Source organism: Pongo abelii, chromosome 3 (assembly GCF_028885655.2).
Source record: "Pongo abelii isolate AG06213 chromosome 3, NHGRI_mPonAbe1-v2.0_pri, whole genome shotgun sequence".
NCBI lineage: Eukaryota > Metazoa > Chordata > Mammalia > Primates > Hominidae > Pongo > Pongo abelii.
In genome coordinates this window covers 123,610,505-123,636,739 of record NC_071988.2, presented here as the reverse complement: position 1 = coordinate 123,636,739, position 26,235 = coordinate 123,610,505, and the positions used below count along the sequence as shown (strand labels likewise).

The following is a 26,235-nucleotide window of genomic DNA, read 5'->3' as shown; positions in this document are numbered from 1 at the left end:
TCTAGTGTCTCTCTTTTGCTTTCAATGCCCTAGAAGTTGCTGTCTTGCATGCCTTGACTGTCTTGCTTTGCACATATGCAGCTCATCTCTCAGCCACAGACTTGTGGAATCCTTCCCACGGACCTCTTAGGCTACCTCTCTACACAGCCACCTGCTCTCAGTGACCCACCACACATATTCTAGCAGTTTCAGCTGCCCTGAACTAAGATCTCTGTCTTCTCAGTTCAACAGAACTTCTTTGCTTTGCTCAGAGTGTAGTCAGGAAATATTCCTCTGGCAGAGACCTGGGCCGTAATGAGACCCACCTCAGGAGTACTGCTTGTCTCTAGAATTATTCATAGTCTTTGGCTACCTACTGTCTGCCTCCTAATATCACTTGCTTCATATATTTGCCTAGTAATAGTGCCCTGTGCAATAGAAAGATTTGTGTAGTATTATTTATTCCAGTGCGGCTGAAAGGAGAACTAATTGATTCATAATTAAGGCACTGATAATTAAGAGCATTGATTCTGAATTAAACAGAATGGCTTCTCACTTAGTATGTGTCCTTTAACTTTTCAGTTTCTCAGGGCCTCAGTTTTCTTATTTATAAATTGGAAATGTTGCCCACCTCACAGAGTTATTGTCAGAAACAATAATGTATAGGAGATAATAAATGTTAGCTTTTTAATGCTCCTTGGTAAAATTATTTATATAACTTGTAATTTTATAAATCATTAAAATTTTAATCTTACTCATATTAGAATGGAGGTGTCTGTCACCTATAAGATGGCCCTGTCTTTATGACCTTAATTATTTTAGAAAGTATATTTGTGTTTTAGAAAACATTTTAAAGTGCTTAAAGAATTCTCTCTAGAAAAAAGATAACTGTATAATATGAAGAGAAATGAATTTCAACACGAAGGATTAGCTAAAAGCTATGCAATATTAATGAAAATGGAAGAGATGGAAGTTTTCACACTCTTTTAGTGGCTGCTAGTTTTTAATTATCTGTGCAGGGGGAGAGTCTTGGGGAAACAGTGGTCAGATAGTGATAATGTAATTTATTTTTAATTTTGGAATGTGTTGTTTATTTTAGCAAAAGTTTTACCATCTTAATGTTTGATTGGCTTAGTATCCCCTCCCCTAACCTCCACTGCCAGAACAACTTTCAATTATTAGAAATTTTAAAATGATACACATGTTGACAATTGTAAGAATTCACTGTATTAATATTTTAACTTATTAAAAAGCATGTCTCTTTAATCATTTGATTTCTTTTTTCTTTTTTTTTTTGAGATGGAGTCTTGCTTTGTCACCCAGGCTGGCGTGTAATGCTGTGATCTTGGCTCACTGCAATCTCTGTGCCTTCTTGGGGGGTTCTCCTGCCTCAGCATCCCGAGTGGCTGGGATTACAGGCATGCACCATCATGGCCGGCTAATTTTTATATTCTTAGTAGAGATGGGGTTTCACCATTTGGCAGGCTGGTCTTGAACTCCTATCCTCAAGTGATCCACCTGCCTCGGCCTCCCAAAGTGCTGGGATTACAGGTGTGGGCCATCACGCCTGGCCTTGATTTCTTATATAATGGATCATTAAAAAATTCAGCAGAGTTGTCCTATTTGCAACTTACATAGACATCAAAAGAAAGAGAGTAACAAGCATTTATTATATTTATAACATATAAAATACTTATGATATTCTCTGGTTCATTATGAACTTTCATTATGAACCAGAGAATATGATAAGTATTTTATATGTTAACTTACACAAGCACCCTCAGATGCATATATAATTATAGATGCATATTTTGCAGACAAGGAATTTGACTACCAGAGATTAAGACCCTCTCCAGGTTAGACGGCTGGGAATTGTTGAGGTTTAGATTTGAACTCAGGCCCATTCATCTCCACAGTCCCTGAATTTTCAACATAATCACTCTATTATTTTTGAATAGCAGGCGAATCTTACTTACTATAGACATTTTCTTCTTCTGGCCTTTTCCCAATAATGCAATCTCGTAGTTGTCGTAATTTCTCCTTAATGTGGAAACAACCAGGACATAGTTATGATTTTCAAATTTTTATGGATCAAGATGAAAACATCAACTACTATTAGCAATACCAATGCTGCTACTTGATATTAATTTGCTACTTATGATGTCTCAGTTGCCATCCTTGATACTTTCCACATGTTATCTTACTTAATTCTCACAGCTTAATGAAGTGGATGTAAAATGTCATCATTCCATTTTGTAGATATGGAAACTGAGGTACAGAGAGGTACAGTAACTTTCCCAAATCATAGTTATAAGTGGTAGAGTCAAGATTGTATCCTAGAGTGCAATTCTTTGGGAAGTTGTTTTCCCAACCCAATTCTTGTGGGGTCTATATTGGCTATTTGGTGTCCAAAAGCAGAATGGCTACACAGTGATGGTTTGCTGCTGCCTGAGCCCATCTCAGCCTCTGTATGGCACATTCCTTCCCAGTGTTCTAATTCTAAAAATCAGAGACTTAAAAGCAGATGAACCTAACAGGATTCCTCTTCTTAGCACATCTGTGATCTTTCTTTGATTTCTAAATATTGAACATTATCTTTTTAAGCAAAACGTAAAACAAGCTAACATTTAATAATCTTGTTTTAGAACAGAACTTAAGAATAGCACTCTTTCCTCAGGATTTTCCTGGAAACCTAGAAACCACTTTTCCTATTTAGTTGTTTCCGTTGCCTTACAGATCTCTCCTACCAGTGGTGCCAAACTCTTCTTCAGGCACTCTGTGACTGTGAGTAGGAGTGAGGAGAGTGAAGGGCAAGGTTTTCCCTTCTCCACCATTTCATCTTCAACGCCAGGGATTCTACATGATTCTTAGTTATTCTGGAAACCAGCTTCCCCTATTAACTCCATGTTTGTGCCATTTTTTTCTTAGTTTTCTAGATTAATTCCTTCATCAATAATAATATGATGTCAGTTACCTCTGATAAGTTCATTTATATTCATAGGATACAAACAAATACTTTTCCAAGCTGCAAGAAAAATATTGAAAAGTACATAGGAATGTATATTTGTTTGCACGTGTGTGTGTTGAGGAAATAGGAGGAATATTCATCTTTTTGTTGTTTGGATTTTGGCCCAGTCCCTTATGTTAAGGACTGACTGATTCCTCTGACAGAATTCAGACCAAGTCATTAAACTTTGTTGCTTATTGAAAGTAATCTTAGTATCTGTTGGCCTTTATTTAAAAAAATTTTTTTTAAATAAGCATGAACAACATTCATTATCCCATTATAACCTTATTATTAGGTGAGTCAGATCAGTCTCTAAGTAGTGAGTATGAAGCACCTTAAATTCTTCCTAAAACAAGATTAAATTTAAATATACAAACAAAATAGAAACAACCAGGGTTTAATGAAACAACTAGTGAAATAATTTCCAAAATGGTATTTAGGTTGGATAACTCTAAATGGAAAACGTTATTATTTAAGGGTCTCAGGAGGATGAAATACCATTGACTTACTTTAACAAAATCTATACAATCTAACATTACTAGGAAAGTGATTTGTAGGTCTGCACCTAAACGCATGTGTATTGGTGATGACACTGACATGATTGAGAAGCAATGTTGTAATTCTGATCATGAACAATGAAGAGTTGCAGAACTCTACAATCAGTATTCTTCAGCATTTATTTGGCAAAATAACTGCCTTTGCTTAGTGTCACAAAATCTGGATGAGATTCAGCCACCAACCCACAAACATAACTGCCCTTAGAGACAGGTGGTTTCTAACAAGGCATGATCTCAGATGTACTGGGAAAGTGCCCTGGCCCATCTACTATATTGTTTGAAATTTCTCTATTTTGATGCTTTTTCATTGTTTAAAAATGTTTTCCTAAGCATCACCTTTTAAATAAAAATTATCTCTTGGGAAAGTTACAATATTAAGCTATTATCAATTATTTATACTTTGGCCTAAATTTGCTTATTAAATGTGTTTAATCAAACAGCTATCTATAACTGGGTTCTGAAGAAATGGGATTTCTGAGATAAGAAGAAAAAAATTGTTAAAATATTTTTGGAGTGAAAAGAGATGGAATATGGGAATATGACCGTGTTATCTCTCACTAAGGAATGTCAAGGGGTGTGTGTGGTATATTTTGTTTTCATTCTCATCTCAGAACCATGTCCTCCAATCCCATCTCAGGAGGTAAATTATATTTACAGGAGATGAACTTATTTTAACTTAATATTTGAACATATATATATGTAAATGTGTGTATGTGTATGTATATAAAAATAAACGTTTAAGGAGAAAGGAGATAAAAACTTATTACATTTTATTTAGGACTGTTCCTTAGTGTGATTTTAATCATTGTCTCACTCCTTTCCTTTTAAGCCTGGCATACATAATACACTCTTCAGCGTAAAGATGCTTTACCTTAATTTCAGCAACAAGATTCAAAAAACACTGTACTAAAGACAGGTATTATAAGCTGATTAGGTATTAGCTTTGGTATACCGGGTTAGAGGATTGACTTCGCCAATGGCTGGTGAACATAATATCTGGATATTTTCAAACATTATTTGATTTCTTGAAGTATCTTCCTTAGTGGCTAGTTAAAAATAAAAGAACAGTTACCTGTATTCCTCATGAAAATTAAACATTAACAAACTAGGGGCTCCACAAGTGAGGGAATGTCCCAGAAAACACTGGGCCAATATTACCTGCTGAATCATTTCCAGGCCACTTTTTCCCATCTGCCAGTGTTTAAATTTCTCCAGAGCTTCATCCATAGACATTTTCCCATTCTTGACTTTCTCCTGCAGGAGGATGAGTTCTTCCTGACCATCAGTTAGACAGCCCCTGAGAGTAGAAAAGGCTGGACTCTCTATCCGAGCTCTGTCTAAAATACAAGGGGAGGGTGCATTAACAGAAAGTCCAGGTGTAGACAACTGGGAACAAAAGCACTCTACAAATAAGCCATTGGAGTAGCTTCTTCTTAACTCTCTATGAGCAGTTAAAGAATAAACCAGTACATTTTTAATGAGTTTCTTTCTAAGGATGGATGTGCCTGGAAACTAGTCTTACGGGTGAAAAAAAGTGTCTCATTACTGAGACACAGAAAAGGACAAGGAGAGAAAGGGCAGTAGCAAAAGTTATATACTTCACTAGTTGACGGCAGTGCCAATTTTGTCTTCTGTTTCTGAGGATTATCAGAGATCATGTGCACAAAATACTTAGTATAGTGCCTGCCACACAGTAAGCTAAATAAATGTTAACATTAATATTAACAATAAATATCTTTAGAATAAACAGTCTTTCTATCTTTGGGAAAGGAGATGTTAACCAACATCCAAATGTCACAAAAGGCTTAGGATCATTTGAAAATTTATTTCTGAAAGATTTTAAATAAATAATCGGTCATTTTGTAGTGAAATGCTTCCTTTTCAAAAGAGTTTATTTTGGAGCATGCTATGTATTATTTGCTCAGCACAAAAGGAATTTGTGGCCTGGCTTGAGGCACAGTGGTAGCAAACTGGCAGACCATGGGAGAACTCAGTGTTTCCCTTGTCCGCCATGGTGTTTAAAGACATAAATAGGCCTGCATGACTTTAAGGATGCTATGTGCTCTCTAGGTTACTGCAATCCTTGCCACACATTAGAGTTCCTGGATGACAACACACGTCTGCTACGTGCCTGGCTGCTGGAACTCATTTGAGTTTGTACCTTCTCATTTACATATTTCCATTAAGTGCAACATACTTTTTGGACTATTTCAGGAGGGGTAAGTAACACATCTTAATATACTATCAAATCTAAATATGCCCACAGAGTCTGAAAGGAGAGAATAGCCAGTCCTACCTAACTGTATACCAGTGAGCTATCCCTGGAGGGATATGCCCATTTCTGGGACTGCTTCTTCAAGAAAGAAACAGATGAATTTGACTATCCAGACAATATTAACAAGTATTTGGGAAATGGGGAGGGCATTCAAATTCTACAGTAATAAGAATTTGTTGATATAACTAGGATTGATTGTTCTGGAAAAGAGGTTTCAGGTATTTGATAGCAAATGTTATATGTCTGAAGAGGACTTTAGCCTTGGGGTTGTTCTGGAATGACCTGTAATGTTCCTCTCAGTTTTGAGAAGGACTGTAATAGTGAATCTTGGAACAGGGACACGGAGAGGGTTTCTTTCCAAAAAGATTCACGTGCACAGAAAATTTCTCTGTGGCCAATAATTCTGATTCCCACAGGGGCTGGCTTTCTTTCTTTCTTTCTTTCTTTCTTTCTTTCTTTCTTTCTTTCCTTTCTTTCTTTCTTTCTTTTTCTTTCTTTCTCTTTCTCTCTCACTTTCTTTCTTTCTTTCTTTCTTTCCTTTCTTTCTTTCTTTCTTTCTTTCTTTTTCTTTCTTTCTCTTTCTCTCTCTCTTTCTTTCTTTCCTTTTTTTACTTTTTCCCTTCTCACCATTTCCATTCAACACAGAGGCTTTCTTGACTTGTCTTTTCTCTTCAGAATCTATTCCCCCAGAACTAAGATGTCAACAGATCCTATACTCAAAATCTTCCTTCAAGGATGACGGAGCATGAAATCCCAGAGGAATTGGAGAAGCACAAGTTAGCCAGAGGGCTAATTGGTTCAGCAGCAAAAAGCACAGATAACAATTGAGATCTTGCTTCTTATACCATTTGCTTTTTATAGGCCTCCACACTCAAATGCAGTTCGTGAAATGCAGTTAGCAGTAGAATTCTATGTGCCATCCCTGCCAGAAGAGAGAGGTTGAGCATCATCATTTAACAGCTATGCCATTTAACTATCACCTCACTTCTGTCATCCTTTTGCCTAAGTGTGAATCCATTTTTATCTCAGGTAACCCAGGCAGCTGGATTTTCTGCTGTTCTGGAAGTTAGCTCAAGGAATGTTTTCCCAGAAAACCGTACCAGTTTTAGTTTTGCCATATGTACAAGTTTAACTTAATTTAACAAATACTAACTCCTTTTAATAATATTTATTTCAATTACCCTTTCATATTTATCAATCTAGCTAATAAAATATAAGTAAGATGACTTTTTTGGGGGGGTATGGTGTTCAGTTGCATGATTGTGCAGAAAGAACAAAAGAACAAATTAGGAGCAGCAGAGGTCTTAGATATTGTCTTGAGAGTGAATTGTCCACAACTAAACTATTTTTACATAAATCTGCTTTTACCTTTTTTTAAGAGTAAAGAGATTAAAGCATTTGTCTTGATAAATTAGGATTAGGCATGAGAAGTTGCAAAGAAAAATGATCTAGGAACTTTACTACCTTTTATCCTAAGGGTATACAAGTCAAACCAAAACATGCAACCTGTAATTTTTGGTAGGGTTTACAAGATTTCTTTATTGCATTTAGATAACAATTTGATGGGGAAAAGGAAGTAATGAAACCTTTTCTGTCTTCCTAATTTTGTATTTTTTTTAGTTTACCTTCAGAAGAGTTAGTATGAATTTAATATAATTTTCATTAAAAAGCATTTGTCAGACAGCTAACTGTATGTATGGTAGACTCTTGTCTTTTAGTGTAAGAGCTTTAAGGTAAACTACAGTTTTTAAAATTAATTCCTTTTAAATAAATTTCTCTTTACAAGTATTTACATTTCATCAAATATTGGTCATATAAACATCAACCAACCCATTGTAGTGAGTATACAAATCTACAGATTAGGTAAGAATGTAAATTAGGCTTTTCATTAAAATTATTTACTAGGTGACCAGCTGGAAAGACTTTATCGAAAATTTGAAAGAAAACAACTTGATTGCCCAACAAAAAGTAATTAAAATAGAAAATATTTACTTAATAAAAATCATGTAGTCATTTAAAAAATAAAGATTGTGGCAACATAGAAAGTGCTTATTATATTACAAGAAGTACAAAAGCAGGATACAAAATTATATACACATTAAAATTTTAACAGTATCAAAGTTGTATACATAATAAAGCATGAAAAGAAATTTTAAAAGATAATATATGTTATTCTATTGTGATGCCATATTACATATGTAACTATTTTCTTATGATCTCCAACTTTCTATAATAATAATATATTGCTTTTACAACATAAAAAAATTCTGTCACTTTATTGATAGGCTTTCCCATGGAATGCATACCATTTCAATCCATGCCAGATATACCATGCTGTAAGTACTATGTCATACTATAAGTATCATGTGATCTCACACCATACTGTACCATCATACCAAATTAGTTTATGGCACTTGGAAAGAACTTCTCAGTAATAGGACTTAAATAACTAGGGTCCAAGCGCAGTGGCTGACACCTGTAACCCCGGCACTTTGGGAGGCTGATGCAGGTGGATTGGTTGAGCCCAGGAGTTCCAGACCAGCCTGGGTAACATGGAGAGATCCCATGTCTACAAAAATTAGCCTGTAGTCCCAGCTACTTGGGAGGCTGAGGTGGGAGGATTGCTTGAGCCTGGAAGATCAAGGCTACAGTGAGCTGAGATTGCCACTGAATTCCAGCCTGGGTGACAGAGCAGACCATCGCTTAAGAAAAAAAAGAGAGAAAGAGAGAGAGAGAGAAAGAGAGAGAGAGAGAGAGAGAGAAATAGAGAGAGAGAGAGAAACAGGGAGGGAGAAAGAGAGAAAGAGAAAGAGACAGAGAAAGACAGAGAGAGAGAGAGAGAGAGAGAGCGAGAACTAGTGACAAAGATTTAAATCTTAAGTTATTTTTTGTTATTTAATTTGGGACTTGGTAGGTATATAAGCTCAGGTCCATTAGGAGATGCTTGGTCTATCGATTTATTTGTAAGTTCCAAGTAAGGCCTCTGCATCTCCTTAACTTTAGGGTTGCATATATTCTTTGAGATTTGTTTGTTTGTTTTGTTTTGTTTCATTTTGTTTTTGTTTTTGTTTTGAGGCAGTCTCCTTCTGTCGCCCTGGCTGGAGTGCAGTGGTGTGATCTCGGCTCATTGCAATCTCTGCCTCCTGAGTTCGAGTGATTCTCCTGTCTCAGCCTCTTGAGTAGCGGGATTACAGGCATGCGCCACCATAACTCGCTAGTTTTTGTATTTTTAGTAAAGATGGGGCCTCGCAATATTGGCCAGGCTGGTCTCAAACTCCTGGCCTCAAGTGATCTGCCTGCCGTGGCCTCCCAAAGTGCTGGGATTACAGGTGTGAGCCACCACACCTGGTATTTGATGTTTTATTTTAATGATTGTGATTTTAGAATATGATTTTTTTCCCCACCACTTAGAAAATACAGAAGAGTACTGAAAACTGAAATAACTGCCACTCATTATTATACTCTTCAGAAACAGGTATCGTAAACGTCTTGGTGGTCCTTTTTAAGTATCCATTTCTTTCCTTTTTTCTGAATTAGGGTTATACTGACATAGTTCCTGCTCTTTTCTCTTAGTCATGTGGCCTAAGAATCTTCCCTGACATTAAATATTCTTTGAAAAATGGTTTTTAATGGGAGCATTATATTCCAAAGTTTGTATATTCAATAAAGTATTTAATCATTCTCTTACTAAGGGATTTTTTATTGTTTCCATTTTTCTCCACAATTATATGTTGTTGGAGCTTCTAAGTCTTTTATGTGAATCACTGGCTGCATTATTTATTTGGTTGGCATAGACTCATAAAAATATAATTTTTGAGTATGATCACTTTTAAAGCTATTGATGTATACTTAGTGTCAATCTCCTTTCCTGGAACGTGTTGTCATATACACTCTCACCAGTAGGATGAGGGAGTATTTGTACTGTTTCACTTTTGATAGCATTTTGCATTATTCAATTCAAATAAGTACACAAGCTTTATAATAATTTTATAATCTAAACCTTTCTCTCATTGCCAGTGATTCTTGTGTCATTATAACACTGAGTGCTGCAGCTTAAAGCATTGAATAAGTAACAGACTTTAATATCACATATGGCCACTAGTCCTGCCCTAATCTTTTTTTTTCCTAAGTGATTACTTTTCAATTCTTCTTAATTATATTCTCTATCAATTTAGAAACATTCTTTCAAACTGTCATCTCACTCCCTAAAGGAAAAGTATCTTATCAAAATCACTGGGATTCCCTTACATGTATAAGTTATTATAGAAAGAGTTGAGAGTATTTAATTTCCCATTAGGAAAATAGCATTATTCTATCTTTTTAATAGGTACTTTTTGTGTGTGTTTTGAATTTACAGTGAATAATTTCTTTTCTTTCATGATGTCGCCAAACTAATATTTCTGGTATATAAAAAAGTGAATTATGTATTAATTATGTACGGCTAGTGAAAATAATTTTTAAGAGTCTTATAGTTGATGTTTTCAAGTTTTCTGGCATGTACGTATATCATCTAAAACTAAAGGAGAAAGTATCTCCTTCCCAATAATTACACGTTTTGTTTTAGATGCATGTTATTGCAGTTGCTAGAAACTTCCAGGATAATGGTAAGTAAAAATATTAATAGTGGGTATCCTTATCTTGTTCCTATCCCTAACACGAATACCTCTACTTCTGAACTAATAAGATATTTCTGATAATGTTGAGAAATTATTCTCTTTCTTATTTCATAAGATTTTAAAAAAATTATGAATAGTTGAACAATAATTTTGTCTTTTTCATCAACTGAAATCATCATGTTTTTAAAAATAAAATAACTAGTACATTAATAGTTCTACTCCATGAGATGGTTCATATAATATAAAAATTCTCTTATTTGAATTTGAAATAACTCACTGGCAAAACTTATCCTGGTTAACTATTGAGTTAAAAATGTAAATGACGAGTTAATCGGTGCAGCACACCAGCATGGCACATGTATACATATGTAACTAACCTGCACATTGTGCACATGTGCCCTAAAACTTAAAGTATAATAATAATAAAATAAAATAAAAAAAGAAATATATATAAATTCAAAGCAAAAAAAAATGAATACAAACATTCTTTGGTCATTAGTCTAGTGATATTTTTCCTTTTTATTTATCACTTGACATAATTTTATTAATGAGTATTTCCTTGGTATTTTTGGGGATGTATCTTTTTAAAGCAGAACATAGTTTTATTTTGGCTTGAAGAAGTTAAAAATATACCACTCTGGCACATCAACTATTTAAACTGAAAAAAAAGCAGGTGCAAGAAAGATGATTCTGACCTTTCAGTTGTTTCCCAAAAGCAGAAGACTAAATTCCCACGGTGAAGACACTCACTCTATACAAGAAGGAAAAGCAATATCCTTATCTTCAAAGAGGAGAAGTTGAGACTAAGAGAATTCTGTACAGATCTTGTTAGAATAACTCTTATCTTTTAAGCCTCCCCATTTTCACAGTTTACTATTCTTTGTCTAATTCAGTAGCTAAGTAACTGACTAACTGCTTCTTTGAGTCTTCACTTTCTTTGAGGGCTCCAGTGCCATGTGAAACTATTATGCTTTTCTCTTGTTAATCTATTTTACATCAATTTAATTCTCAGTCCTGGCTGGTACCCTAAGAAGATAGAGGTGGAGTTTTTCTGCCGCTACAGTCTTTTGTCCACATTTCAGTCTGTATCTTTTTATGAGGGAGATTGTATAACATGGTATTTGGAGCCAGGTAGATGAGGGCTCAAAGCTCTTTCTCATTCCATTTTTGTAAACTCCAGTTTCTTTGTCTATAAAATGAAGGTAAATAATCCCCTTCTAACAGAGTTGTTGCAAGAGTTAAAGGAGCTAATACATGTAATGTGCTTTGTCGTGTTTCAGGCTTCTGTTAAAGCTCAGGAAAGTTGTAGTGAGAGTTGTTAATATGATTATGTGAAATAGTACAGAAGGTGATTACAAGTTTGGTCTTCAGAGTATAACAGAATTGAGTTCAAATTTCACCTCCACCATTTCTTAGCTCTGTGTCCTTGGTTACAAATAATCAATCCATTTTAAAAAGGAAAATAATATCTCATAAGATATCTTTGAGGTTTTAATGAACTATCGTTATGCAGATGATTAACACAACACCATTTGTCCTCAATGACTATTACTGCTCTGTGAGACTGTTTTAACTGATATGAATTTATTGTGATGACTGCTGTTATATATAATCTTGTTTTGTATGTGGTTATAAAGACTTACATATATATGTATTTGTATATACATATATACATATATGAAGGAATTTGAAAGTAGTTACTTTTTAAAATTCCAGATTTTTTCTTTTTTTATTAATAAAGTAATGAATGAAAAAACATTTTTTTCTAGTTCCTAAGTATTTTTATATTATTTGGTCATTGTAACCAGATTATTGCTACTAAATTAGCAATAATTATGTTACATTACATATTATTCTTTATCACCAATATTTTACATTCATGTCTTATAAATAAATTTACAATAATTATTTAAGTTTACTTCAGTAATTTTAATACTGTAATTTCTTTTTAAGCTTTTTATTTTGTGTAATTCCTCATTAGTTAGAATACGTTTTGGTTAATACTTTCATAATGACAGATTGGCTATCTTCTCTAAAATTTTGGATATCCAAAAATTATTATATTTATTTTCTTCTTACATGAGCAAAATACCTGACTAAATATAAACTTCTTAAGTTGCAGTTTTTTCTCAAATAAACTTGGTAGTCCATTATCTCAAGTTTCTGTCACACAGATTCTCTAATTTTTTAATGGATTTTGATTTATTTTAGTAGAAAATGTAAGTTAAAGTACTTGCTCAATACTTTAAGATTGTTTCTTTTTCCTTATAATCAAAAAGATTTGCTAGGGTGCTTTTAAACATGAGCAAATCTCCTTACTTTTTCCTGTCTCATAGTGAGCCCACTCGATCTGCATTATTCATCCTCCAACTTCCCACTTCTCCAAAGATTAGCTTAATAAAGTCATTGATCTTATTTTCTATTCTAGTTTTAAAAAACCTGTCATACTTGAGTTGTATCTCTGTTCTCCACATCTTATTACTGTTTTCGGTCTTTCCACGTACTGAGAACAAACCCTTCTTCAATATGTTCTCTACTTCACTGATTTATTTTCATCTAGTGTGAGTCCCTTTTGTTGTGACCAATGTGGATTTTAATTTGCTGTTGAAACTTTAGCTTCTTATTTTATTTTATTTTTATCATACTTCCTCTTGTCAATACCTTTTCTTCATGTCACATGTTTAATCTCATTCTGGTATCTCATCTGAAATGTCTTTCACATATTTTGCTTTCATCTCAGCCTAACCTCAAATTTCTGCTGCTATTTCCTCTCCATATTTTCCGTTTGTTTATGAGTTCAAACTTTTCTGACATTTTCTTTTTTGGCCCCTGCATTTTATCACCAACTGCCTAGTACTGAACCTGAAAGTGGGATACTTAAGTTGAAATTAACACATACTGCCTTAGAACTTCTGAAAAAGTTAAAATATTTATAAAAAGCTTCCTATTTAAGCAGTTATGAATTGTTAGCTGAAAAATGCTCAGTGCTTAGTGCTTTGTGTGTGTGTGTGTGTGTGTGTATTTCCCATTATTTCCATGTTGATAGCTTGGTGCTTTTGATACGATATCTGGCAACCTTACTCATTAAATAAATAAATCATTAACAGAAGTATAATTATTCTGAGTCCTTACAAAAAAAATTCTCCTTCCCTTCTTCTGGAGTAGTTTTAGTTTATGAACTTTTCATATTACTTGTTTGTTCTCATCTTTAACCCTTCTGGCACGGTGGCTCATGCCTGTAATCCCAGCACTTTGGGAGGCCGAGGTGGGTGGATCATGAGGTCAAGAGATCGAGACCATCCTGGCCAACATGGTGAAACCCTATCTCTACTAAAAATACAAAAATTAGCTGGGCGTGGTGGCACACGCCTGTAGTCCCAGCTACTCAGGAGGCTAAGGCAGGAGAATCAGATGAACACGGGAGGCGGAGGCTGCAGTAAGCCGAGATTGTGTCACTCTATTCCAGCCTGGCGACAGAGCGAGACTCTGTCTCAAAAAAAAAAAAAAAAAAAAAAAAAAAGAAAAAGAAAAAGAAAAAAAGAACACATCTATGGAATCACTGTTCACCAAGGCTTTTGGTGTTTATGTGTCCTTTGGTTCTTTCCTTGTGTTCAGGTCAAATTCCTGGGACTGCAGAAAACTTTAATAGGTGCAGTTTGCAACTCAAGATCCCAGGATTTAGCAGGCTTTTGTCTAATGCAGCTGCCACGATAGAGACAGGACATGATTCCCTGGCACTATGTATCTAAGTCCATGCATAAATTTCTAACAGACTTCTTGACCTTCCCATCCCTCCATTTTAGAGCTTTACTTTAGAGTCCCAGGACCAGCCAAGTGTAGCATTACCCTCCTACCCCCACTTTCAACTGGAAGGAATATTTTCTGCATGTATATGGAAAGATCAGAGCTGGGACACAGAACACTTGTAAAAATTAACATTTATGTAGCAGAGAGGTAGCTGGGGTCAGGAGGTAAGGGAGGGATTAAATATCTTTCTACCTTCTATTATGAGCAAAGGACTGATTTGTTTCATAGACAGTAGGGGTAGACTACTGATTTTTTAATTTGTCTCAATTAACTTTTCTCAACCTTAGAATTAATTAGAATTAGTTCTAGATTCCAGTAAGCTTATTTTCCAGTCTTTGTTCTCCCTATTATTAAGAATTTCATCTTTTTTGTGTGTGCTTTGATTTCATTTCTGAGAGACAACACTGTGGGTTGCTAACATATTGCTATTTTAGACAAAAACTGAGCTATTACACAAAATTTTCAAGGTACGACTTTAACAACAACAAAAAACTTTTGTGAGCAATATGACAAATGGAAATGTAAGTATACTGGAAAAGGGAACTGAGGCCATTATTCTTTTATGGAGTACAAATGACCACATTTTGACAATTTTCCCTCTTTTCTGTTTAATATATCCAGTACTGGCAAAAACAGCCTGATGAAAATACGTCAGAGATCAGCATTCTCTTTTCTCCATGTAAGGGTAATATCTTCCCCATTTCTCCAGGTCTCCTGCTTCTAGACAATTTTATTATTTAACATTTATCAAAGTGCTACAGCAATGCACACTTATAGAACACAGAAAGGATATGTTGCCTGACTACCTCCTTCCCATGAGTAGGCACACTCCTGCCCTACAAAAGACCAGCGAATAATGATTTTGTAGTCTGGAGTGAGGAATTGGTGGGCAGGGACTATACTAGGGGTTACAAGCTCATAAGCCTATAGGGGCCATGCAGATAAAATTACTGAGCAAATAAGATTTAGTACCTGCTTATTAAATACATTTGAATACTTTTCATTAGCAAAAATAAATATGTTCTTTCATTTTTTTTCATAACCTGACTCTCTTTATATCCCCTTACTCACTTTTGATAGAATTATGACTTTAGAGAAATGTGTTCCAAATATAAGAAAACAACACAGAAAGCATGATAACAAATGGTAATAGTCATTTGTTGCAAGTTATACATTTATATAATAGGGAGTGGTTGGAAATTTGAATATTTCAGGAAGCATGGTCTTAAATGCTGGCAAAAGTTTTAAATTATATTGTGTGGATTATTGTTAAAATATAATTTACTTAGGGGCCAAATTTGACCACATGTGGTCTCTGAAACATAGTTTCTTTTGGTGGGATTTTTTTACATGTTGATTTTGAGATTATTGCTGGTTACTATCTCATCTATTCGACTTTTAGTCCATATCTAAGGTAGGGCTTAGGCAACCAAAGTTTAAAAGCTCTGCAAATAATTCTTATGCTCATCTAGAGTTGGAAGTGACTGGTATAGGCAGTTGGTTAGGGTGGATGTGCTCCTCCTACCCACAGAACCTTACCCTTCAAAGACACGGTTTTGTTAGCAACAGCCAATCCGTACAGATCTGCAGCAACTTGATTCTTGCCTCTTTGGAGGCACGAATTCGGCTGAGGGGCATAAGGCACAAGAGAGAGCAAGGCAAGTTTTAGATACAGTAGTATTGAAAGTTTATTAAAAGGTTTTAGAGCAGGAATGAAAGGAACTAAGGTACACTCGGAAGAGGGCCAAGTGGGCAACTTGAGAGATCCAAGTGCACTGTTCAACACTTGACATGAGGTTTTAAAGATTGGTATGGTTATGGGGTTAGTGTCTCTCCTGCCTTGGTTTTTCCTTGGGGTGGGCTATCTGCAAATGCAGTGCCCTGCCAGCACTTGGGAGGAGCCGCAAGTGCAGTATGTTTACTGAAGTTGTGCATATGCTCATTTAGGTGTTTTTCCCTTACCAGTTGAGCATGCCTAGAGAAAAGTCATATACCAGTTAAACCCTACCATTTTGCCTCTTACTGCATGTGCTTGCGCCCACTTGCCCAACTCCTGAGATCTTACTGGGAAGCTGCTGATGACCAGCTTCAGGTGTTTTATGTCTATTAAGAGACTGCCTTTCGCTGGCACTGGCTGTGACCAATTATGGTTTTAAAGAGACAGTTTAACAACTACCTAACCACCACCTGGTGGTCGTCTGACATTCCTGGGTGGGTGGCCCTCTCCTGCCCTGCTCGTGTCTGCCTAGCTGCCTACACTAACCGTTTGCCCTCTAAGAGTGAGAGCAACAACACACCCTTGATAAGGTTTATTTGACTATATGGCTGAGGAGATCTGTGGATGTAATCTATGATTACAGGGAGGCAGCTTGTTAAGAATGCTTGAACCTCATCATTTGCCATGTGTCATATCCATGGTAAGATGGGGATGATCTTGATATAGATAGAAAAGGCCCTTCTGTACAGTCCAAGATGTGAACCAACTTGACCCTAGACTATATATGATTTTGTAAAACAGGGAAAATTAGCCAGATATTTCCATCTTTGAATAAGGAGCCCTTAAATTCTTTCAACATTTTTGACTTGATCATGTTCACTTAGAAATCTTCTAATGACTAAGTATATTTTATAGAAACTTTATTATCTGGCAGAGACCAAATAATGCAAGCAATCTAGTCACTGGAAAGCCATCTTCCCTTATTATAGGTTTAATGATTGGAATTGGGGGTATGAATCAGTCCTCTGTGAGCTTCGATAACATAAGCCAGACTTCAAAATCCTGATCAACTCCACACTGGCAAATGCAGTTCTCTGGCTGGTAGCATTGAAGAACAAACCCTTGACTGCTCTGTAAAGCTCAATTTTGGGAAGGAGGATGGAAGTGAAGTGGCAGCTTATTCATCTATGATAGCACTCCTTAGCATTTTCTAATTTCAAATCCAAATTGGGAAAATTGACTTTAAAACTGTTTTGGTGGAAAATTTTATCAGTGATCCAAAGTCCTCAGCATTTTTCCTTACATTTTTTCAAAATGTGAAAACTGAGTTGAAGAATCTGTTGAGTTTCCATGGAAATGGTGCCAATTAATTTTTTTTTTCTTCCTTAGGAAAATTCCTTGACTTAGCAATAATGTAACTTCCTGGCAATCCCTTGCCAGTCTTAAACTTAGTGCATTTGAAATGCTTATACTTTCAATGGGAAAATAGTTGGCTCTCATAATCCCTTTTCCCTCCAGCATATAGAGGAAGAGTTAAATAATAATTCCTTTTTACCTTCTTTAGAGAACTTGTCTAGTCCTTTTAGAAAATCTTGCCTTTGACAAACATTATATAAAAGGCCCTTTTTATTGTTCTACCAAATAAAGAGATTATCACTGGTGAAGTATGTACTGCTTTTCCTAGTACACCATGAAATCCCAGGATATTTGAAGAATATTCATTAATTAGGTAATAAGCAGTTTTCATTGCGTAGTATGTTACATGGACTGAATGATCATAATATCTGCAACAGTTCAGAGAAATATGGTTGGATGAAATCAGCCTTGTTAGGTATTTAGGTACTTAATTCTTTCATTACTAAGTATTCCAAATTATCTTTTTTTCATGCTAACTGCTGATTTCCCTGCACACTATAGTCATCAGGGAGGTTTTTAAAGAAACATTTGATAAGGATTGATGTTCCCTTAGTCCTTACAAATAAAACAATATGCTGTTCCATTCTGGTACATTACTGATGTTCAGGAATAAAGGAATCTAAGGAAACTGCTCTAAGATGACTGATCAAAAATATCATCAGTAAGCTGGATTTAAGTACGTACACAGAAAAAATATAACAGACAAAATATGATTAAAATGTTAGTATCTGAGTCCCTACAGAATTTTTAAAAATCTAGAGGTAATTGACCTTGATTATGCAAATTAGGTAACAAGATATGGACAGATAGTAATCAATACAATATTGCATAATTAGGTCCTCGTTTCCCTTTACCACCCTCTCCTTCCCTTTTTCTGTGGGCAGATGGGTACTAATTGTCTATACATGGTAGAATAATGACAGGGCTCTTCTAAGCTTAACAGATACTAGCAGCCCTTCCTTGCATTACGCTCTGCGGGACAGCCAGAAGGATAATTGATAAGATCAAACATTCCAAGGATCTCTTCATTACACTTGATACTCATCATTTCTCTTCATCTCCTGTGGCCTTCTTTGCATTTTCCCTTTAATTCTAACATAATTTAATTAAAAACATGGTAATTGAAAAATTTATAAGAAAAACACTTCAGGGATTTTTCTCCCAAAAAGCTCAAAGCATCTCCTTTCTTCATTCTTTCCAAAGCTCTGTGAGGTATGTAGGGGAGGCCAGGTAGAAATAATCTTATCTACTTCGTTTAATTCTTTTGTAGCTGTTCTGATCCTAATTGTACAATGATCTTACATGGAGCTTTGCATTTATTTCTTGAGAGAGCTAAAGGCACAGTGGGAGGATAATAGTAGACTTAAAAAAGATCTATCTTTCTCCTTAAATATGAAATCACTAAAAATGGAAAACTGTCAAATAAAGAGTTTTTTGCATGTAAATTTACAAGCAGTGTATTCAAATGTTTCATGAGAGAATAAAAGTTCAGCTTCATCATGTGTTGCATTCGAACACCATGTATTAATTGGAAGATGATCTAAGTACCACCTTGCTGTTGTGAAAAAATGCCACTTGAAGTGATGGGTGAGGATCACTCATTTAAGAATGCACCCTTGTTTGAAGGATGATTCATAATGTCCTAGGAGCAGGTCCATTGAAGGTCTGTATTTAATAGTTCAGTGGGTGTTAGAATTTGGTGCAATCCATTCCCAGCCATCTTCACAATGGCAAAAAAGGAGCCTGATTGGGAGTGGTTAGTAGTTGCTGTGAAATAATTTCCTGGTTTTATTCCAGTGTCTCTTTCAACAATTTACTGGCACCATTTTCAAGGAAATATTAGTTTGGACTGAAGTTATTTCAAAGATGGGCCTGTATATACACATTCATTATCATGGGCAGCTAATGTTACCCCCTAACTCTGCCACCTTTAATGTTTTTCATTTTTGAACATTGAATAAGGCCTTATTGTCAGACAAAAAATCACAATACATAATGTGCTAGAGTCTTTCTTTTCAGCAGAAGACAAACATTTCAGGGAAAACTGGAGGCAGAAAATATTCTGTCTGTGGAAGATGTTTCTGTGGCTACAGTTTTCAGCTCTTCTCTGCATAACAAATAATTGTTCAAGAAATGTTAGATCAAGTGCTGAAGGCGAGAGAACAGTTGAAAAGGATGCAGTCTTTGATTGGCATTTAGTGTAAACCATAGAAAACTCACGCTAGCCCCTTTCTTTGGAGGAATCAAATCATTTGCCACTCCTACCAAGTGAGGTTCCAGAGGCTTCCCTTATAGGTCTATGAAAACACAGCCTCTGATGCATCTTAGAGAATTTTTCTTACTTGACCTTCCTGGAACCCTAATGATAACATCGACAACACTACCACAAACATTCTGATAAGGCCATTTCATGCCTTTGTTAATTAAAATAATTTTCTTGTATTAATTCTATTATGGCAAAATTATATTGTGTGAGATGAGTAAGATTTATAAAGCACACAATTACATACTTCTGTCCTAGGAGGCGTTATTCAGTATTCATAAGATTTCTTGATATTTTACCTAGAGATTACTAAATAGACTGAAGTTAGTGTTAGTACCTTGTTTCTTAGGAAGACCACGGAGCTTGTCATCATCAGATTGTCTTTTGGCTGTCTTTTGTTGAAACACTGTAAAAAATATAGAACATATTATTTACTGAACATAAATGTTCAAAAAATCCATACTGTAGAAGTCTCCAGGAAGCGAGAATGCAATATATCATTTTCCTGAGTATCAGTTCCTGAATTGTGTTACTTTTGAGTAGGAAGATTATCAAATTTACAATTTTCTCATTTGTGCAGCTTATCAGTCATTTCAGAAAGCATTTTCATTGAGCAGAGTAGTATAATGCTGATGCAATGCCTCATTAAACTATTTAAATCAAGATATGATTCCATTTTGATATCAGGTAAGAATAAAAGCTGCATTCTGTTAAAAGCGATAAATGTTAAAATCATACGAAAATTTCCATTTGCACAGAAACTACCCATGCTGACTTTCTGATGATAAGCAAGGATAATGACTGTTTCTCCTTAAATAGGTAAAAAGACTCTTGTATTTCACAGATGTAATAATAAAAAAGACACTTTATTCTTGCATCATCTATCTAGACTGCAGACTTATTAAAACAGCTTATTTGAATTACTTCATTATCTGAAAAGTGCTTTGTTCTCATTTATTATTTCTCACATGAAATTCTGGGAGACAAGTCAGCATTACTCACCCCATTTTGCAGATGAAAGATAAAATTGATTGTTTGATATTTATTGAGGACCCACAAAGTTCCATATAGCTTCTGGCATTTGTTAATAAAAAAGTCCAGACTCTTTACAACTTTACTTTAGAAAATGAACATCCCAGAGTTACATTTATTTTTTATGGGCAGTGTGAATTACAGGGTTTGGGAACTGGAAAAGGCTTTGGATATTTAGTCCAACCTCATATGTTTATAGATGAGGGAGTTGGAAGTAACTAACTTGTAAAAAGGCTATGTAATTTTGCAATGATCTCAGAGTTGTTGTTAGCAGAGATGTGGTTTAAACCCAGAAGCCTTGAACTTCAATCTATTGCGTGGTTCCTTACAGCACTACTGCCTCTTCCCCTCCATAACTATTCTCTTATAAAGGTAAAGAAGGAGATAGAGGGAGAGGATTAAAAGGAAACTTAGAACATTTCCAACACAGTTGTATCTCTTGTTCCTTTTAGCAGTTCGACAGAATTTCCTGGGATAATTGAGCTGAGGCCTGTGGGAGTGAATGTGTTTTAACCGGATGGTGCTGGACCACTGTGATTGGCAGAAACACCCCGACAGTTACCCTAGATTTCGGTCTTTGGTTTTAATATTCTTTAAACCAATATAAGATCAAGGACATATCTGTGATTAACCCCGGAGATGTTTTTTAGATGAAAATTTCCCCCCATCTGATCAAAAATTAGTTATTAAAAATGTATAATTTGCCAGATGCTGTCAAGACAAAGAGTACTCCCTTCAACTGTGCTCTTTTAAACAGAAGAGGCAAAATATGTTTCAAAGTTTAATGTGTTTGAGAAAAAGTATACACATAAAATCATATTTTTGGTTGAAAACCAGTTTTCTGCTTCAAGTTAGTACATGGAAAACATGCTAAATATAACTAACTGGCAAGTTCTGGGTTTGTGGCTTACTTACATTTTTCCTAAAATAAAATATATTGAGGAATATATAGTGTATGAATATATGTTAGGATATTAAAATAAATGTAAGAGGTACTTGATTTTTTTCTATTTGCTAGTTTTAAAAGTCTTTAAAATGCAATGCTTTAAAAATTTTAAGAACATGTGGTCTCTATGCTTTTTTGCCAATATTGTTAAGATATAACTGAGAATGTTTAAAAAGAAAAAGCTGGCATCATTAATATGGGAAATGACCTGAACCCAAAGATGTATTCAGACAATAAATTCTTCAAATAAAAATTACATTAATTGATGTTTTAAAATTCTGCTGAGGTTTGAAGCTACAAAGTACTTGGAAATGAAATTATTTTTCCAGCTTTTTGGCATTAATTTGTTACAAATCACTTTACACCCTATATGTTACTGGAATCCTTTTTGCTGATAACAAATGCTCAGCCTGTGTGAAATAACAATAAATGTTAAACAAATAAATGCTCTCTTTCAGTTACTAGATTAAGAAGTTACAAGGATATTTATTGTCGCGATTTCACCAGGGCTTATATTCGGAACAGCTGGGGACAAGGGCCGACTGTTGAGATGAGGCTGTAGGATACCATGAGTGGGGTAATTGTGAAAATGCTGATAATAGGACTCTTTAAAAGCAGAGGTGTAGTAGGTCATGCCCAGAGTTTAAAGGTTCCCTCTACCTGTTTTACCCACCTCTGAGTTCTCTTTTAATTCACCTGCAGCTGCACCCATACCTCTAGGTTCCCTTTCTCCCACCTACAGATGAGTCTCACTTTCTAAAAAGAAAACAACTAGCAATTAGCATATTGCCAAACACACTGTCTTCTCATTGCTTTCAGTTGGGGAGGTATTTTTAAATATGAGGCAACCTTGGGAAAAGACCTATTCTATCTTATTTCCTGAAGAAAGCACTAGCCCATCAAAATTATCACTGAAGCAAACACACCTGTCAAGGACACATATTCCATTAGAATAGATACAAGTAAAAGTTCAGAATCTGTTCATCTTTCTATTTTTATAGTTCCTATTAGCTGAAACATTTAAAATTGCTTAAACTAGCAAAACCTTTGTTCTAAAAGACTTTATATACTTTATATTTACTATGTTCAGCCACCCCACACCACCTTTATAAGAGGTAGATATAAAATCCATAATAGGGTGAGAACTGAGTGTAGGGTTATAGGTCACTCAGATTTATATACAAAAGTACATTATTTTGTAAAGCAAGAGTTGTGGTTAGTTAGACGAGAATTTGTTTTAAACGTATTGTAACCAAAAAGTTGTATACCAAAATACTAGCCAACTTGGCACAGAAGATGGGCATAGTTTTCTCTTCATGTCAACCACATGAGTGACATGGAAAAAGGGCTTTTCCCTCTTTCTCCCCAATACCCTTCTGGCCTTTATTTTCTTGCCAATAAATTTAGGGCTTAGATGTGACGATCTCTAATGTTTCACTCAGCTCTAATGTTCTGAGATGTTACCAATTCTTGTTTCCCAAGACACTCCAGGTCCAATGGTGCTGGGAAAAATTCTTAAGTGAGTATGAATTTAAGTAGAGTGCTATGTTTTGAGGAAAATATTATTTATAACCTGGGGGGCTTAGACTAACATAAAAATGAGAAAGTTTTAAATCACAGGCCAGTGGTAATTTTTTATCATATATTGAGACAATCCTTTCCCTATGTGTTTGAATTCTTAAAAAATTTACCTCATAAATGTTCAAAACATGCTATCAAAGTAATTAGGATATATGTCAACTTTGCTGACTCTCTCCCCAGTGAAATCTTATTTTTCTCCTCCAACCTAAAACTGAAATTTGAGAAGAAAGAAATATGAATGCATTATTAGTTGTTGTCACTACCTTTAAACATAAAAAGTCCACAGACAAAACAAAACAATTTTTGAGGTTTAAAATAATCCCAAAGAATACAAATTTCCCAAATAACACCCTTTTTTATTTTAAACATTGGTAGAATGACTTCTGTAAAATTTTCTCTAGAATATGACATTGAATGGAAAAATTAGCATATCATTAAATATTCAAAATGTTAAGCAAAGCAGAACTAGCAGAAGAGCAGTGGAGGTGGAGAAGGTGAAATTTAATAAGTTCACTTGCACTACTTGTGTTTGCAGGCTGCATCTGTGAGAATATTTTTCATGTCAACCTCATTTGCGGTCTATTTCAAGCAAAGGGACCCTTCCATAGCTGCCCTTCTTAGAAAATCTGATAAATCTTATTTTGAATTATTTCATAAGTGGCTATAGTGATAAAAACCTGTGCAATTAACAACAACATTCATTTTGTGAATGATAAACCACAAACCCCTTGACGGTTGTCCATTAGATGTGAACAGTGAAATGTTATTTAGAGCTGTACAGCTATCATTGATGATAATGCTTCAAAATAGAGATTTTATATAAAATAAAATACATAGATTCATACTGTGCTCTGGGCTTTCAGGGGATGATACCGTACAGGATGGTAGCAGTGTGTTTATTTTTCACCAAAACACCTTTCATTAGGTTGCTAACTACATAGCCAAGTCCTGAGGGTGCAAAGGTAAATAAGACACAGTCATAGTTTTCATACTGTCCTCTGTTTTGGTGTGTTCATTTAAATAAAGATCAAATGTGCCATTAGTGCCTACTGATAAGAGGGGATAGGGATGAGGAACCATCAGGAAGGGTCAGAATCATAACTCAATCCTTGTAGCTCTCTATTCTTCCTGCCTTGTTTCCCCCAGCTTCCCAATTTATACTGTTTAAATCTAATCACAAAAAGGCTCAATAAAGTAAAAACAAACAAACAAGCAACTACAGTGTAAATAACCCCTTTGTCTAGCCAGCAAATACAGGAAACAGAATGTTTTAACCCTATAAGCAGTCATATTGACTAATCTGAAGCTTAGAGGAAAGATGTATGTAGGTAGCCTCTTTGCAAAATCACCGAGAGACTGAGTGCTCCAGTCAGTTCAAAGCCACCATTTAATTGTGCTAGCAGTATTTATAGGTTATTAACTTGAGAAACCTTATCAAATACAGGCCATTACATTTCAACGGGTACATTCAAGAAGGTGTGGACACAGACAGCCACATCAGCCACATAGTATAAAAATCTTTCACCTGAAACCGGTTTACTGCATGGCAGTCATATGTAGGTGGAGTTGTGGCATTATTTTTTTAAGAAGAATCTGTAAATGGTCAGCCAGAATATATGAGATCACTGACTTGGGTTACGGCTTACTATTCAGATAAGCAGAGATGGAAAGTTGGAAAACAAGTTGCTGCATGAAGGAAAATGGTGTAAAAATTCCAATTCAGTGGTGGTATTAATAAATGCTTTAGTTTCCAGAGGAGAAAACATTAATTTTCCTTTCAAGTTGTAACAAAAACTTTGTTTGATAGAAGTGTCATCATTGAAAGCATCTCCTAAAGGAAGATTTGGGAAATCCCACTATAAATTTTTTTTCTACTACTAAGGGACCTAACTTTTACCAGAGTAGAACACAAATCGTTTTCATTTGCATATGTCATCTTTCGATACAATCACAAATATTTACATTCTAGAAATGTTTATAATCCAGGAAGGTGGGCCATTCTGAGTGATGACGATTGGTTTGTGGAGCTGCTCTAATTATAGCCTGAGACCATGGCAATGAGTTTATTAGTAAAACCTCCAGTCACCAGTGGGTGGGCAGTCTTCCTCCCTCCTGTTAGCAGGAGGCAGCATGTATTGAACAACTATTGCTTGTATAGCACTGGACTGGGGGTTAGTCTCCTCCCATGAGACTTCATTTGGGATCATCTATTTAATTCTCTTATTACCCATTCGTATTCAATAAGGAAATGGTATAAGTATGGACATAACTCTAGTAACATTCTGAGCAATTTTCTTTTGTTTCAAAGAGAAGTAGTTTGGGCAGCCAATGGAAGACTCTGCAAACTATAATGAGTTTACTTTTTGGTTCATGCTTAGTGATTATCAAAAGTAACTTGCCTTCCTCTCCCCCTAATCAAGAAATGTTGCTGTCCCAAGAAATAGCAGTGGGATCATGATTTGCACTGTTATATTTCACAGGATGATAAAACTTGGTACTGTAATATTTTGTTCTCCCCTAAATGTAAAGATCAGCTATTTGATTATGCTCACTTTGAACAAACATTAGAGTTTAATTCTGCTAACAAGATTCAAATTACATAAATGCAGATTGAAAATTCCAAAAGGATTTCAAAAAGGATTCCAAAAAGCTCTCAAAAAGGATAGGGCTGGCCCCTTTGTTCTAGATAGTATTCAATAGTGGAAGTTAATAAATACTTTGGAAAAGTCATGCAAGATGATGTGTTGGCATATGAAACCCATGCTAAAGGGAAGAAGCAAAAGGCATCCTAACTGGGGTGATATGCCAGGTCTACTTTCACCTCTGTGTCTACAGAATACCTTCCATCATGGAACTACCATTTCCTACATGCTACCCTGTGCAGGCCACTGTACATATATAGTTTTAGTTCTCATGAAAACCCTGTGAAGTAGGTATTACATTTCTTTAAAACCAAAACCAAAACCAAAACCAAAAACAAGTGAAGCAAGGTTATGTAATTCGCACAAAGTTACACAACTGTAAGTGTCAGTCTTCAGT

General features: G+C 35.3%; 1 protein-coding gene across 1 annotated transcript in view; it reads right to left on the bottom strand.

The window, feature by feature from the left end:
- The window catches only part of BANK1 (B cell scaffold protein with ankyrin repeats 1), a 306,099-nt gene that overhangs the window by 9,657 nt on the left and 270,207 nt on the right, over positions 1-26,235 (bottom strand). The window contains exons 11-13 of the mRNA XM_024246032.3: positions 19,975-20,043; positions 4,702-4,880; positions 1,956-2,019 (exon numbers count right to left, since the gene is read on the bottom strand). Of these exons, the coding sequence (XP_024101800.2) occupies positions 1,956-2,019; positions 4,702-4,880; positions 19,975-20,043 (312 nt within the window). The remainder of the gene's footprint in view (positions 1-1,955; positions 2,020-4,701; positions 4,881-19,974; positions 20,044-26,235) is intronic.